General features: G+C 45.9%; 1 protein-coding gene across 2 annotated transcripts in view; it reads right to left on the reverse strand.

Annotated features, from left to right (window-relative positions):
• LOC144772185 (GLIPR1-like protein 1) overlaps nt 1-16,489 on the reverse strand; it is a 417,152-nt gene that overhangs the window by 225,717 nt on the left and 174,946 nt on the right. For both annotated transcript variants that reach the window (XM_078656318.1, XM_078656325.1), the window contains exon 3: nt 4,795-4,895. In XM_078656318.1, the coding sequence (XP_078512444.1) occupies nt 4,795-4,895 (101 nt within the window). The remainder of the gene's footprint in view (nt 1-4,794; nt 4,896-16,489) is intronic.

Consider the following 16,489-nt stretch of genomic DNA (forward strand, 5'->3'; position numbering starts at 1 on the left):
CCGCTGCCAGTAACTTCATATGAATTTCCTTGCACACCTGACAGAAGCCGCAATCCTCGGGGTCGTGGTGTTCTCCCAAACACCACATAAAAACAGATTGTGGGTCTGTAGCCGACATTTGTCGAGAACAAGACTCACAAGGGTTAAAGCATGACGACATGGGGAAAAAGCACACTGTTCCCAACAGAAAAAAACTGTTGAAGTAGGCCCAAAAGAACAGCCTGAGGGACTGTTTCTCCGGATCCGCGTTGCGGCGCGGGAAAGAAAAAACAGACGTTTCCCACCGGAGGGGACTTATATGATTCCGCTGACGTCACAACCGGAGTCAATGTCATCACGGAGTGGTACGGCACCGTCACCCAGCGCACAGAGGGACTGCTGAAGAAAATTCCAGATGCAGTCTGACGTCTGGGGAAAATTCAAAAGTTAGGAAATCTGTGGCTACATCTCGCTATCAGATATAAGTTGATACATTATTGGTGTCTCTTGAGGAGGTGAAAGGAAACATAATGAAGGCACAAAGTATGTTTGAGAAGAATTATGCTGCCTTTATGGTGAAACTATTTATGCCTTATACAGAGTTGTAATGAATTATAAATGAAGAAACTAAATACAACTGAACATCGACTGCATACATTGTCTTATGAAGGATTTTATGAAGTTAACAGAGAGGGTGCTTCATTGCTTTTTCTGCAATATGACTTAATGCATGGAGGGAAAGTATCCAATCTAAAACTTGGAGATTTTGTCACGGTTGGAGTACAAAAGATGAAGAGTAAAGGTAGTTCCACATTGAGAGTTTCTCACAAGGTGATGGAATTAGATACCAACTCAGTGAAATTGAGCAATGGAGAAGTGTGCCATTTAAGCAAACTTGCTAATTGTAGTATGTCCAAGGATGGTATGGAAAAATGTTGAATGATGAAAGTTGGTTGATCGATCTTGATCTATGTACGGACAACGATTTGATTAATATGGGAGAGGAGTGTGGACGTACAATAGGTGGTGGAGAGGTTAAGGTATGCTGTAATTCTTCTCTCTCTAATAGTATTAAGAATGATATGCATAATGATTCTTGTGTGGCTGAAGGATGTGAGGTTGGTAGTGATGTGCGTGTGCAGAGGGGAAGATTACTATGTCTGGATGGAGGGTAGTGGCACCTAGGAAGCTCAATGACTTCATTATTGAAGTCACCTGCTAAGGTTATATGGTACAGGTTCTTAACCTGATAAACCGAGTTCTTGTTTTCTTTCTACTTATTTTCTTCCCTACTATAGTTTGCTGTAATAGTTTTTAGAAGCTAGTTGTTGCATCTTGTTTATACATTGCTGGAGTGTTAATAATTTATAATTTGTATTGCTTTTTTGTTTGCTAAGGGGGAAGATGTGTGGCTTTGGCATGTGTATTTAGAATGTTTTATATGTAATTGCTCACGCTCTATACCAACTCATGGAATGCAGAGAGACAAGATTCCAAAATGCGGGAGAGAAGTTGGAGCAAGGAAAGATGGAAGACATCTGCTCCGCGCTTCCTTGGTTGGGGTTATTGAAATACATTCACTTCTACCATACCTGCTCTCCAGAGTCATCTTTACATCCATCTATGGCATATGGCAGCCTCCTACTCCAGTGTCGCCTGAAGAAGCCATTCAGGTCATAAACCTGCATTTCACTGCAGAGACTTTTGAAGAGACTTTACAACACATATGCCTGCCTTTTACTTCTGAGGCACCTACACATACCATCCAGAGCACAAGCCTGTCTTTCACTCAAGAGACAATTCTACAGACCATCCAGGCCACAAGCTTGCCCTGGTCTCTACGAATATGTGATATTACAACGCGGTCAAAATGATTGCGGTATGTAACATCGCAGTTTTTGCAACTTGCGCTGGAGGGCGCTGGACTTAGGAGTAGTAAGATTTACTATTCTAACATCAGTCTACGTACAGTAGGGAAGGTGTTGGAATAATAAATCGTACTATTCCTTAGGTTATAGCGCCCTCCAGTGCATGTCGATGTAACGCTTGAGTTGTATTGGCCGCGTTCTAAATGCATCACAGTGTAATTACCGCGATGTAAAGGATGTTTCCCGTCTCTACAGGCACTTCAAGTGGCCTTCTAGGACATAAGCCTGCCTCTCACTCCAGACACATTTCAGAGCGATGCGTCCAGTACATAAGCCTCTCTTTCGCTCTAGAGGACTATCTTTCACTTCATAGGCACCTGTACATACCATCCAGAACACACGCCTGTCTTTCACTCCAGAGGCACCAGTACAGGACATAAGTCTGGCTCTCACTTCGTTATACCAGGGACACTTGAGAAGGCTTTCCAAGTCATAAACCTGTCTTTCACTCTGGGGACACCATGGACATCTGAGGAGGCTTTCTGGGACATAAGCCTCTCTTACCCTCAAGAGGAATATATACAGACCATCCAAGTCGTAAACCTGTCTTTCAGTCCAGAGCCACCCGCACAGACCATTCAGAATATAAGCATGTTTTTCACTCCAAAGGCACAAGTACTAACTGTCTATGAAATAGGTCTGCCTCTCACTCCAGAGTTACCTGAAGAGGCCATCCAGGACATATTATGCACGGTAAAAATGATAAGAAAGGGGTTTATTCCATTGAAGGTTTAAACCAAGGGTTTGTCAGAAGGACTTAATCAATCTAGTTATTCTTAAAGTCAATTAAAGACAAAGTAAAACAACTAAAATGACAAAAATGAAAAGAACATGTAAAACAGGTATACACAAAAACATATGGGCAGTCATATATTTGTGTAGTAAACAAACAAGTGAGAGCTAGGGTACATAGAAACACTACCATAACCCTACACACATTAATCTTGTAACTCACATCAAAAAAGTTCCCGTTTAAAGTTCATAGATTAATGTATGTGAAGTCCACTCTCCTGATAACTGAGAAAAAGTCCACAATTTGTATCCAACAGTTTAAGAATCCAGTCTGTAGCAAATTAGAGGTGGAGCAGCGTCGGCGATTGGGTCAAAGTAGCCGGTCCCTTTATTGCGCTAGAAAATTTGGTGTAACTATCATTAAGTTTTCAAGTAATTCCTTGCATTACAAGGCCTTTAGTGATGCATTTGCCTTGCCTTATATAATATTCATGATTTACATTGACTTATAACTACTTCATTTTATCTAATTGTGTCAAAAAACCCTATTAACGTCTACGGTCCTGAGGATGGCCTCACATCCTTATGATGTATGAGACCAAAATGTCAACGCTGCTTCACCTCTCATTTGCGGTCTCTCATACCAGTTGCACCTGTACAGGACATAAGCCTGCCTCTCACTCTTGTGCCCAGAAATGAAAAAGGATGTGAAGAAATAAGGAAATTACACCATATTTTGCCTATGATTACTTGCTGCTTTTCATCGATTGACTGGGGAAGAAGAACTTATGTGTTGCAAAGTGATCACCTAGCATTATACATAGGGAAGCACAGGGATGTGATGCAGGTGGTTAAATAAAGATTGAGGGCCAGATGTACGACCATTGAAAATTGTGAGTCGCAAATTGCGAGCCTCAATTACCAATGTACAACAGTATCTGAGACACTGTTTGCGATTCTCAATGGGGTCGCAAATTGCATCCCTCCTGAGAATAAACAAGGCACTTGCCATTTGCGACCCCATTGGGAATGGCAGGCCCTCCGAGGTATGGTGGCCTGCTGGGCTCAGCAGACCTCCATGCCTGGGACTGCTTTTAAATAAAGCAGTTTTTTTTAATGCAGCCTATTTTCCTTAAAGGAAAACGGATTGCATTTTTTTTTTTTAAATGAAACGTTTTCGTAAAATATTTTAAGGGCCGGTAGTGGTCCCTGGGACCACTGCCTGCCTCTAAAAAATATTTTTCCCTGCATTTGCAAAGGGGAAGGGGGTCCCCATGGGACCCCTTCCCATTTGCAACTGCATTACCATCCTCTTGAAGAGGGTGGTAAATTGCAAGTGTTTTGCGACCGCAATTGCGATTGCAAAACATTCATACATAGGGCTGCAAGTCGCAATTAAGAAGGGACGCCCTTAGAACGCCACTTACTAACTGTGAGTCGCTAGACACTATTTTGCGTGTCACAATTTTTTGTGACTTGCAAAGTAGTGTTAGTACAGGGCCAACAGGGATCTTGTTTTCGCAAACAGGTCGCAACCCCGTTTGCGCATGGAATATCCTGTCGTACATCTGGCCCAATATGCATTACTTATATTAACAATTTATTTTGATAAAGAGATGCTGCTTGATATGTCGAGGGTTTTTTTCATTGCTATTGTGCTTGAATAACTAGGAAGGTTGATTCCATCCAGAAAGCTCTTGTTGGGTCCGGGTCAATCTGAAGAAATGTTAGAAAGTACAGAGTGGGAAGCTGCAGGAGAGTTGAACTAAAGATGTAGTTGTTAGGGCACTAATGGTGCCTTGTCAGGTGGACTTATGAGTGATAATGAGTCCTCCTGTCTTGCGTGTGTGGTCTATACATTGGATGATACAGCCTCTGAGCATAACGATGTCAAGGATATGTAAGAAAGTGGATCTGAACCTTGCTTGATGAACAATCTACTCTGTGTTGTGCGAATATGCCATTTATGTTAGGTGCTTGTGAGGCTGCTGAGGGTGCATTGATGAGCATGAATTAGAGAATTTGTCCTGCTAATGGGAAGGCAGTGTGTGTGTGTGGTGTGTGTCTGTGTAACACGCAGCCTAGAAAAGACTTGTTCGTGTGAATAGGTACAATAAAAAACTACTGTGGATTATAGCACTGTAGCTGTACTTACCCTGGTGCATAGTTGCACACTGTGAAAATCCTAGGATAGCCACTCAGAATAGCACACGAATGAACAGCACAACCCACTTTATAACTTTCTGCCCAAACGACCTATATCACAGGGAATTGTAAATAACAACAAAAAAATCAATTACATGAATCAACAAGCCTACAATATTTAAAAAAGTAATTAACTAAAAAAATTGTGTATACATGTTTAGCGCAGAAAAAGGGCACAATCAATCACTAAATGTTTTAAATTACAATATTTAACAAAATTCTTATGCGTTAAGAGTAGTTATTAGAAAAAAAACTTAGGGCTCGATTACATTATCGGTCGGAGTTGCCATTGAGGTCTCTGGACCGACTGACCTGCAGTCAGCAGTACCGACACCACAATCACAATGCTACTCAATGAGAGCTTGTGCTGCGGTGTAAACCAGCCGTAGCACAAGCTCCCATAGAGAAATGGAAAATTCTGTTAATCTTTGCATCGCGTGGCAGGCACCTTGAGGTGCAGGGATTTACAGGCTCAGCCCCCATCCGGAGGCCGCAGGTTGAAAGGGGCCCTGCTAGGGGGTCCCAAACTCGCTTTCTGGCAAGCTTTCCATGTTGGAAAGCCCAGCATGAAAAGCCTGTTGGAAACCGAGCATCGGAATCCCAACGGCAAAAACACCGTCCACTGGGATTACGTGCCAGTCTCCGTCTGGCCTACAAGCTCTTTGAGCCTGTCGGAATCCAGACAGTATGACCGGATGGTTTAATTTATGACTGCCTGCATTGTAATGCGGTGGTCGGAAATGAAACCTCCATGAGGCTTGGAAAGCCTCCAACCTGTGGTTGGAGGCTTTCCCAGCCTTATTGTAATAAGGCCCTTTATCTTAAGGTCTGATTTAGAGTTCGGCGGATGGAGTATGTACCGTTGGCATGGCAAAGTACTTTACTACCACCTTTTTGAGAGTACTGGCCTATGAATTTTGAGATGCCCTCCTCCCAGAGGACATCTCTTGCATTTGTAATCACGTCAGTTCCTGTCAATGCATTGAAAGTTTAACAGACAGCTCCAACATATACAGTAAAATTCTATATTTGTTTTGTTTTCAAAAACAAAATCCCAAAGCGAATTTTCTTTTTGAAAATAAAAAAAGTAATGCCCCCCTCGCCATGGGAGATTTTTCCTGTGACTTGATGGTCATTTACAAGTTTTCACTGTGATGGACATTGAAAAGTGGCTATTTGATTGCTTACTCTGAATCGGGCGGGCGGTCAAATGGGTAAACCTCTACCAGCCCTTACTCCATTGGGCATTTGAGGTATATGTCCGCTCCAGCAACTAAGTAGTCTCGACCGCTATCATACTGAAGGTACTCTGAGGCAGGCTGAACTTCAGTACTGTGCCGTACTCTAAATCAGGCCCTTAGGGCCAGATGTAGGTGGCCAAATACCAATCGCAAACGCTGAAATTCGCAGAATTTCAGCATTTGCGATCATTATTTGGCTGAGAGCAATGTAGGTGAGTTTAAACCTACTAGCAAAATAAGGAATCACAACATTTTGATTCCTTATTTTGCTATTACATTTAAGGAATCGGAAATTGCGATTCCTTAAATGCAATGTAAGTAGCACAAAAGAAAGTGCACTTTATCCTTAAGGATTTGTTAATTACCACCAACTTCAAGTTGGTGGTAATTAGCGATTTCCTTTAAAAAAGCACTTTTCTGCTTTTTTTAAAGTGCCATGTGGCACACATTCATGCCCTTAGGGCATGTATGTGTGCCACATGTGCCCACATGCAGATTTCAGGGGTGCAACGGGATGTCCTTCTGACACCCTGGCACCCTTGAAATAGCTCCCGCTATTTGCGATTCTTTAATACCGAATCGCAAATAGTGAATATCTTCCCATTCATTCCTATGGGCCTCATAGCCCATAGGAATGAATGGGTAGGTATTCCTTATTAATGAATCTCAATTTGCGATTCGTTATTAAAGAATATTAAGGAATCGCTAATATTTTAGCGATTCCTACCTACATTCAATTTTGCAAGTCCTTAATAGAGAATCGGTAAAATTCGGTATTAAGGAATCACAAATTTGATTTTACCTACAACTAGCCCTAAGTTACTTATCATAGGGAGCTTAACTGAATTTATAAACAAAAATGATCTGTGCCTGTACACAGGTCGTGAAACACATACTTTTGGTACAGAAATGAAAAAAGCCAAAATATATTTTAAATCAAAAGCATGCCTTGGAGGCAGCATTTTTTTAGGTTCAGCCTAGCGCAGTGCGCATGCGCTGCTCTAGGAAAACAACCTCTTGGAATCACTCTAGACTTTCCACCCGCTTGTGCATGTGGGTTTTTTTCTGCATTATTTCAATTGGTCTTTGCGTGTGTCTTTCTAAAAAAACAACATGCAATTGGGCAAAGGCGGCTGCATGTTCCACCTTTCCCAGTAAATGTATCAGCCCACGGCCTACGGCTTGCAGTTACGAGCAGGGGTGCCATCTTTTCGGGGGTCATGTCACCACCTGTTTTTAATTAGCGCGTTCAGGTTCGCTGCGCTGCCATGCTCACTCGCCCCAGCTTCTCTCTTGTGTCATTCTTTTTAACCAACCCTCCCTTCACATGCCACATGCACACGCACAGCCCTGCCAATGCTCTGTTTGCAATGAGAAACTTGTGCATCCGCTGACATGCTAGGCCCATTGCTGTTAACTTGTAGAAGGAGGAAGCCAATCTTAACTTTAAGGCAAGCACCCTATTAATCTTATGTTTGACCTCACGACCGCAGGTTCGAACCCCAGCACGTCTGCTCAGCCTTTCATCCTACTAGAGGCCGACAAACTAATTAACATTCATTTGGTTGGTAATAAACATCTGTTACTCGACACCAAAAGGCAGTCTACTCCAGCCCCGCCATCACTTGCACACTGGGATAACTCAATTTCGTCTCCTTTCAGTTCGGCTCCTGATTTTCTCCACTGTGCTCGCTTTCTGATTTGGTACTGGCATTATATAATGCAATCTTAACTTTAAGGCAAGTACCCTATTAATCTTATGTTTGACCTCACAATGTATTTATTTATTGAAGTTTTGTATAGCACTGGCTGGACCCGAGGGTATTAGAGCGCTTCACAGCAAATACCAATATACAATAAAGGAAAATGAGGACAGAGAACAAGAGCAAGGAGGACAGGCAGGTCATAAAGTCAGTACAACAACATCTTGAGCGCAATATGGGACGGAGATCAGGGGCTAATCATCCGGCTCTGGGTTCAAAGAGATGGCGGCCTTTCGCAGTCAGGCGTGGGGTTCTCACTGCGAACCAGAGCGCTCCAGGAAGAGGGCTTTGAGTAGTGTCTTGAATTGCGGGAAGGAGGCTGTCATTCTGATGTGGGGGGGGGGTGGAGTTCCAGATCCTAGGGGCATTGCCCGCAAAGGATTTATTCGCGGTTTTGTGCTTCTGTGATTTCAGAGGGATGAGTAGGAGTGTGTTGGACCTTCTGAGGTTCCTGGATTGACCGGCCCTTTTGAGTTTGGAGGCCAGGTATTCTGGTTTGCCTGCATGCAGGGCTTTATGTGTGAGGCAAGCCGTGCGGAAGCTGGCTCGTTGGTCTATCGGGAGCCACTTCAATTCCTTGAGTGCCGGGGAGATGTGCTCATATTTGTTTGTTCCTGTGACCTTTCTTGCTGCTGTGTTGAGGGTGGAGGTGAGAGGTCCTAGGTGCGATTTGGCTGTTCCAGTCAGCACTGCGATGCCATAGTCAATTCTGGAGAGCACCAATGCCTGAGTGGCCTGTTTCAAATCTTTAGGGGGGAGGAAGGGTTTGATTTTGTAGAGAAGTTTCAAGTTCAGGAACGCACTTTTGGCTGTTTTTGAGATGTGTTTCTTCATGTCCAGTTTGGGGTCGAGCGTGATCCCTAGGGATTTTGCGGAGTCGTTGGCGCTAGAGAGACATTGAGGGCATTTACGGCTTTGAGCCATTCCACTATTTGGGGGTTTTCATCTCTATTTGAAATGAGGAGTACTTCTGTTTTCTCTTCATTAAGTTTGAGGTGGTTGGATGAGAGCCAGTGTTGGACCTCCATGAGTGTATCGTTTAGTCTGTGAATGTCTGCGATCGATGTGATTTCCATATAGAGTTGGGTATCGTCCGCTTAGAGATGGAAGGGGATGTTGGATTTCCTTAGAAGTGAGGTGAGGGGTTTCATGTAAATCTTGAAGAGTTGTGGGGAGAGTACTGACCCTTGAGGAACTCCTCTGCTGATGGGGAGGGGGTCTGATTCGAAGCTGTTGATCTTTATTCTTTGAGTGCGGTTGTTGAGAAAAGAGGAGAACCATTTTAAGACCGTCTTTTCAATGCCCGCTCTTTCTTGGAGGACCTTAAGTAGTAGGGTATGATCCACTGTGTTGAAAGCAGCCGATAGGTCAAGGAGGATGAGGAGGCTACATTGGTTGGAGTCGAGTGACGTGCAGATCATCTAGGACATTTAGGATTGCGGTTTCAGTGCTGCAGCCCTTTCTGAATCCTGACTGGTGTGTGTCAAGTAGATTAGTGTTCTCTAGATGTTGGGTTAATTGTGAGAGCACACATCTTTCCAGAATTTTGGATAGGAGCGGAAGGTTCGAGACCGGTCTGAAGTTGTTCATGTCCAGGTGGTCAAGGCCAGGTTTTTTTAGCAGTGGCGTGATTTGTCCTAGTTTAAGGCAGTCCGGTATGGAGCCCTCGCTCATGGAGCTCTTGATGATTCGGCCCCATATTGGAGCTAGAGTGAGCTTCAGCTCCTTGGTGAGTCTCGCGGGCAGTTGATCGAGGGAGTGCGAAGAGGGTTTAGCGGAGGCGATAAGATTGCATATCATTTCATCCTGGACTGGCCAGAAGGATGACCAGCGGATGGACGCGGTTACTGTGGGGTTGTGGTTGGTTGCAGGACTCCGGGTTTCTGAGCGGGAGGAGGGCTTTGAGCTCAATGAACGATCAATTTTTGCGATTTTTTCATTGAAAAAGCTTGCAAAGTTGTCGCAATGAGTTTTGGAAGCCGCCGTGTTAGCTGCCGCTGGAATGCAGGTTTGGTTCTTAATGATGTTGAAGAGTTCTTTGGGGCGATTTTTGGCATTGTCTAACGCAGAACAGAAGAAGGATGATTTTTTACTCTTGATATGAATGTAGTAGTTTTTGCGTGCTGCCTTGAGTTGATCCCGATGGAGGGGGGTGGGGTTGTTCCTCCAGGTTCTTTCCAGGGATCTGAGGTGTCATCTTTCTTCATTAATGTCCGTAGAGAACCATGACCTTGAGGGAGTGTTTCTGGGTTTTTTAAGTTTCAGAGGTGCCAATTGATCCAGGGTGAGCTCCAGGTTGGAATAATAGAGCGAGGTGAGTTCCGAGGTTGAGAGGGACTCCGTTGTGTTCGGGAGGAGAGAGCTGAGTCCTTCTTCTAGCTTGACTCGGGGGACTCTGGATGTGTTCCTAACCCACTTAGGGGACGCTTGAGTGGGTGGAAGGGATAGGGCCGGCCGGTTGATATGAAAGAGAATGATGTGGTGGTCTGACCAGTCCACCGGGATGATGTGGTCAATCGAGACTGCATTTTTGTTCGCAATGATTGCATCCAGGAGGGAATAGTTCTTCTGGGCTTGACTGCTCGCGACTCAATCAGGACTTTAGTGAGAGGAGGCAGGGAATCTGAGGGGGGAAGGGACCGGTTGGTGGGCAGAAAGTCATTCCTAGGGAGAGGTGGAGGGATGAGGGGTGCTGCGGAGGGAGGGGGGCATCTGGAGATTCCCTGGTGAATAAGGGAGGGGCGGGCAGCTGGAGATTCCCTAGGGCGGATAAGGTTTCCTGCAGGCCAAGGATCAGGGTCTCGATCTGCGCCTCTATAAGGTCAAGGCATTGCGTCGGCTCGGGTGAGGAGGAAAGGAGGAGAGGGTGGGTGGAGCAAAGTCCAGGATGTGAGGGGATTTGGGGCGAGTTCCTGCTGGGGAGGTTCGTAGGAGGGGGGGAGCTGGATCCGGTTTGGAGTTCGGTAGTGGGAGGACTAGCAAGGGAGGGTGGTTGCGGTCCCTTCGGGGGTGAAAGTTAGCTTCCAAGGGGGGGGCGGTGAGAACTAGAGGAGAGTGGGTAGGTGGGTTAGGGGGTTGTGCTCGGTGTTGTCAGATCTATAGATCGAATGTGGGAGGGCTAGAGATTGTGGGGGGTCATTGTCCAGTAGGGGTTGAAAGTTATCTTCATTTGCAGGGACTGTGAGAACTGGAGAGGAGGGTGTTCTCGGGGGGACTGAGAAACGTAGTTATTAGGGGGTCTGGGAACTTTAAGGGGGAGGCTGGGAGCTAGTGGTGCTGCAGGAGCTACGGAATGGGGGATGGGGGTCCTTTGGGGATGCAAGGGGGGCTGAATACTGTGAGTTTGGGGGGCGAAGAGTGAAGGACGTGGGTAGTGAGATGGGGGGAGCTGGGGCTGGTGAGGACATAGGGTTGGCCGAGAGGATGTGCAGGGAAGGGTGGGGACGCTGAGGTGGATCCTTAGGGGCGGGAGACTGGGAGCAGGGTGCGGTTCGGGAGCTAGGTGGCGGGGGGTTGGGAGTCCGTTGGGGCTGAGAGGGGGGCTGGGTGCTGGATGGTTTGGTGCGATGGGTGAAGGATGGTGGTAGTGAGATAGGGTGAGCTGGGGCTGGTGAGGACATAGGGTTGGCCGAGTGGATGTGCATGGAAGGGTGGGGACGCTGAGGTGGATCATTAGGGGCGGGAGACTGGGAGCAGGGTGAGGTTCGGGAGCTAGGTGGTGGGGGGTTGGCAGGCTGTTGGGGCTGAGAGGGTGACTGGGTGCTGGAAGGTTGGGCGCGATGGGTGGAGGCCGGGGGTTGGGATATAAGGGGAGTTCGGGCTGGAGGTGGCGTATGATTGGAGGCGTGACTAAGCAGGGTAGGAAGGGGACGCTGGGGAGGCGTAGACGAGCTCCGAAGACTCGGATTTTGTAAGGTGCCGTTGGGGGGAAGGGGGTCCGTTTGTGTGGATAATGAGCAGTTGCCATCTTAAGTGTGGGGAAGAGAGAGTCGAAGAACTCTAGGTTCTCGTCTTTCGCCTGAATTAGAATGGTGCCATTTGCAAAAATGGTGATGGAGATGTCACCGGTCAGGGACTGATGGATCGGAGGGGCGATTGTAAGTTTGCGGTTATGTTCAGTGAAGGTGGTTTTGGAGACTGGGAGGAGTGTGTTAAAGATGGTGACCCACGCGTCAGACCTGTTGGTATGGAAAATGAAGTCCATTTTCCTCTGTCCTCTGACTGCGCAGTGATAAGTGTCAACAACTAGTGTTTCAGTGTGTTGCCTAATTAAATTCTGTTTGAAGCGTTTTTTTGGCTTTAAAGGAGAGGGTGTGTGGGAATGATATAGCGAAGGTGTTCTGCCCTCTTGGAGATAGGTGATTAGGAGAGGGGCAGATATACGTGTCCAATTGTGCTGCCTGGGGCATCTTAGCTGGACTAGGGGAGGCGAGGCCTTTCTAGTGATGGAGGGGGGTAGCGCGGGGCTCCTAGGCTGGACACTCAGGGTTTGATCGGGTCAACTCTAGGGAGACCGGAGGCCAGCCTGCCGCAGGACGGGCTGTAGCTAGTGGATAACGGGCGTGGTGGAGAGTTAGGTAAGGGGCAGGAGGCCCTTGGAGAGTGAAGCCAGAAGGTTATTGTATTGGCTGGCGTTGACAGTAGCGGTCGGTGTTGCCGCCTCTTAAATGTGAGGTGCGATTGGCTCCTGGGTGGTCAGGAGCTGCACTTAGGGTGAGAGGCACTGTTATTTAGGGGCCTCTGAGGTCCCTAAGCTAGGAGAAGTTGATACATTGAGGCTGGGGCAGTAGTATCTGAAACAGTCAGAGCAAGTCTGGTTTCCCTGCCCGTTAGCTGACCAAAGTGATCTTAGCTCACTAGGGCTGCAGTCTAGACGCAGGCAGAGCACGTAATCTTGTAACGGGCAGAGCAAGTCCGAATCCCTGTTCACTTAAAGTTACGGGTAAACATAAATCTGGCTGTGCAAGTCCGATTTCCCTGCTCAAATGCAGTCCAGGGTGGCGGCCATATTAAGGTCAGGCGGCCCTTAACGCTAGAAACTGTAGGGTACTTGCGAGAAGGGTGGGGGAGGCGCCCCTGTGGCTTAGGTCCTCTGGTTGCGGCGTCGGTCTGGCGTTGCGGGGGACTTTTTCCGGATTAGGTTCATTTGAAGCTCATTAGGTCCTTGTGCTGTCTGGGCTGTCGGCCATCTTGGGGACAGGCAGCCCTAGCGGTGCAGAGCGTCTGGACTGGCGTGCTGCCCGCGGCTTCTCAATGATGTCTAGTCCCCTGATTACCGTCGGGAACAGGCGCCCCTTTCTTGCCGCTGCCAGCAAGCACTCCTGTGCGCGTCTCGGCACCGCTACCCCTGATCCGGGTTTCCCGCGAACCCCAGTGCGTCTGCTCAGCCTTTCATCCTGCTAGAGGCCGACAAACTAATTAACATTCATTTAGTTAACAATAAACATCTGTTACTCTGCACCAAGATGCAGAATACTCCAGCCCTGCCTTCACTTGCACACTTGGATAACTCACTTTCGCCTCCTTTCATTTCAGCTCCTGATTTTCTCTACTGTGCTCGCTTTCTGATTTGGTACTGGCATTATATAATGCAATCTTAACTTTAAGGCAAGCACACTATTAATCTTATGTTTCACCTCACAACCGCAGGTCCGAACCCCAGCGTGTCTGCTCAGCCTTTCATTCTACTAGAGGCCGACAAACTAATTAACATTCATTTGGTTGACAATAAACATCTGTTAATCAGCACCAAGATGCAGCATACTCTAGCCCGCCTTCACTTACACACTGGGAAAACTCTCTTTCGCTTCCTTTCAATTCAACTCTTGATTTTCTATACTGTGCACGCTTTCTGATTTGGTACTGATTTGGTACTGGCATTATATAATAGGAGCCAGCAATGGGGGCGCGCAGGCTGCCATCTGTTTTGGGTCAGGTTCAATTTACGGACCTTGCCGCTTTCATTAGTAGGCGCGTCCCCTCCACCCCATCTCCAGAAGAGTACGCTTTAATTTTCTCTAAAACGCAAAGGAACAGAAACTAAATAAATTACGATGACATCTTACTTTTCAGCGGAATCGTCAGCACCATCTAATGAGCGGCCCTTGGCCAACAAACCTACCCTGGAAGGCAACAAGGAGCTGCTACAGTAGCTAAAGCTCCTTAAAGGCCACTGGGGAGGAAGGGAAAGATCCTCGTGGGTTTTCAGTAAATAGCTACATTGTGATGCTTAATCATTTGTTGACCGGATGATCATGCTTCTGGTTAAACAAAACAGAAGAACGTTAGCAATCAGCATTTTACCCTAACTGTTGTGGAGAAAAACGAAACATCTACAGCAGGTAGGCACAGCCTAACTCTACAGAGTGCATCTTTTCGCTCGCCCACCACAGAAATCTGCAAGCACTTCTCCTTTCATTCCTTTGTATTTTTTGGCATTATGTAGCGCGAATGAAGGTATCAAAGCAATTTACATAAGTACTAGTTCTATTACAGGAATCGGCCCAGTGGGTGATAATGTACTGCATGGCTAAACACTTATAAGGTCCCAAAGGCGAGACCTATTGGCTATGCCAATGCTTGTATTTAAATAGATACACTTACAATTGAAAATATAGCTAGATAACTCCATAGACCCTTTCTAAATTCAGCAAAAACTGTAAAAGAACTGTATCACCATAACTAGAGATAAATTTAGCACTAACTTTAACGCAGAAGTTAGCCCCAATCTGATTGGGTGAAGTGAATTATCAAGGAGGTTGTTTTGCCAATCTAATCAAAGAATGAATACTAATCACTAACCTTGTGTATAAATGTTATGAGGACACCCACAATGGAGAGCTAGGATTAGAAGTCCATCATCAGAAGTTCACTGCTATTTCTTTTCTTTTAATTTTTGACAAACCATATGTACCATATCTACTGGCCAATATTGTGCCCATTTATCTTTGCGCAAAATATATACATTCACATAAGAATCTTAAGAAACAATATGAAAATGGAAATTGGGTTAGAGTGCATTAGAAAAATGTGGCTATCAGGCCTGATATAGGACGTTTCCAACATTAATTATATGTCAAAAGGATCCTTTCTGCCCTATTACCCCTTAAGAATGAACATTTGAATCTGTCTTTTTTCTCGGGTCTATGGGTCCCCATTCACACACCTTGTTCCTACATCAGGGTCAATCCTTTCTTTCACACAAGTAGCAGTCACCACCACGCTCACATCAACATTATCTGCTCTGTTTGGGCATCTGTTGCTCTTTTCCAAGTCTACACTATGCAGTACTTTCATGGAGGCCTAATATCATCCATCGCTATGTTGGACAGGAACATATGTGATTCGCAAGGCAGATCCACCCTCATACTCAGATCTGTGAGAATAGTTCATTCTGCTTCTGCCCACCTTCCAAGCTCATCTCTCCATTCTTTATCGGGGGAAGTTGTTACTTTTCTACAGCACTGCAATCTGTCTTTTCACCAGTATTAAAGTTAGGTCGGCAAACTTTGCTGCGTCTTTACATTTTTTAGTCCTCTAAATTACTCCCAACCGAGAGGTCCTGGGCTCCCCTTTAATTTTCAGTCTTGTTATTTGATTTTTCTGATTATATTCACACTTGCTCAGCAAGGTGATAAAATATATGTCAAAGATCTGCATCCCCAGCAGCACAATGGGGACACTTGTCTGATGCGGTCTAAAAACACTCTATGTATCTTACTGTGCATCAGATATGAATGATGCACTATATGATATTGAATCTGCCTTCTCCACATCTCTCGTATCTGCCACACCAGAGCATTATAGATCAGGAATTAACCCAATGGTAGTAGAAATTACTGGGTCAGAATTTGGAATGTAGAGACTCTCCCATCCTCTAAGTTTCCATACAAGTTACAGAGGCCCTCTTCCGCACTTGTATATCCGTTCGCCCAGCTAACTTACCAAACAATCACTGGGTAGTGACCACAGCGCTAGTTCAGGGCAAATGCTGCTTTTAAACCAGTAAGAGTGAGAGCTTTTTTGTCCAGCTGAATTTCGGCACTTTCCCATGTTTGGCAGGCCTACTGTCTCTATTGCAGCTCTGCCACGTACCACTCATCTCGGGTTAGTATAACACATTTTAGTGCTAGTGTTCGGATCTCTGCACTAAAATGGTATGTCATGGTCAATTACCCAGCTCCTGATAAGCGCCAGGAACAGAAATTAACTGAAATCAGCAGCCAGTGGCTTGCTGTTCTGACCGAGGCAATAGCATGAGCCAGGCCAAGGGTTGGTCACTACTTGCTATGGAAATTGAACAGTGCCCGGGAAAGTTGTTTACCTCATAATCCAATTGTCTGCATAGAAACTGAGAATTGCCTGCGACCCCAGCAACCTCTGGGCCTGATTTAAATTTCGGCGGATGGGTTACTCCTCACAACGGTGACAAATATCCGGTCGGCCGAAATATAAATATATATATATAAATCCCATAGGCAATGTTCCCTCTAATTTTTTTCCTCTGTGTGCGGCAGTGGAGGGTATCTGTGCGCTGCAATCTTGGCCATCTGTGCCAGGAACCACAGAGCGCCAAATGTCACTCCATTACTGCTTCTGTCAGACAGCCCCCTTTGTCCATAGGTCCAGGTAAGTTTGTCAT

The sequence above is a fragment of the Lissotriton helveticus genome, chromosome 1_1 (assembly GCF_964261635.1).
Source record: "Lissotriton helveticus chromosome 1_1, aLisHel1.1, whole genome shotgun sequence".
Lineage (NCBI taxonomy): Eukaryota > Metazoa > Chordata > Amphibia > Caudata > Salamandridae > Lissotriton > Lissotriton helveticus.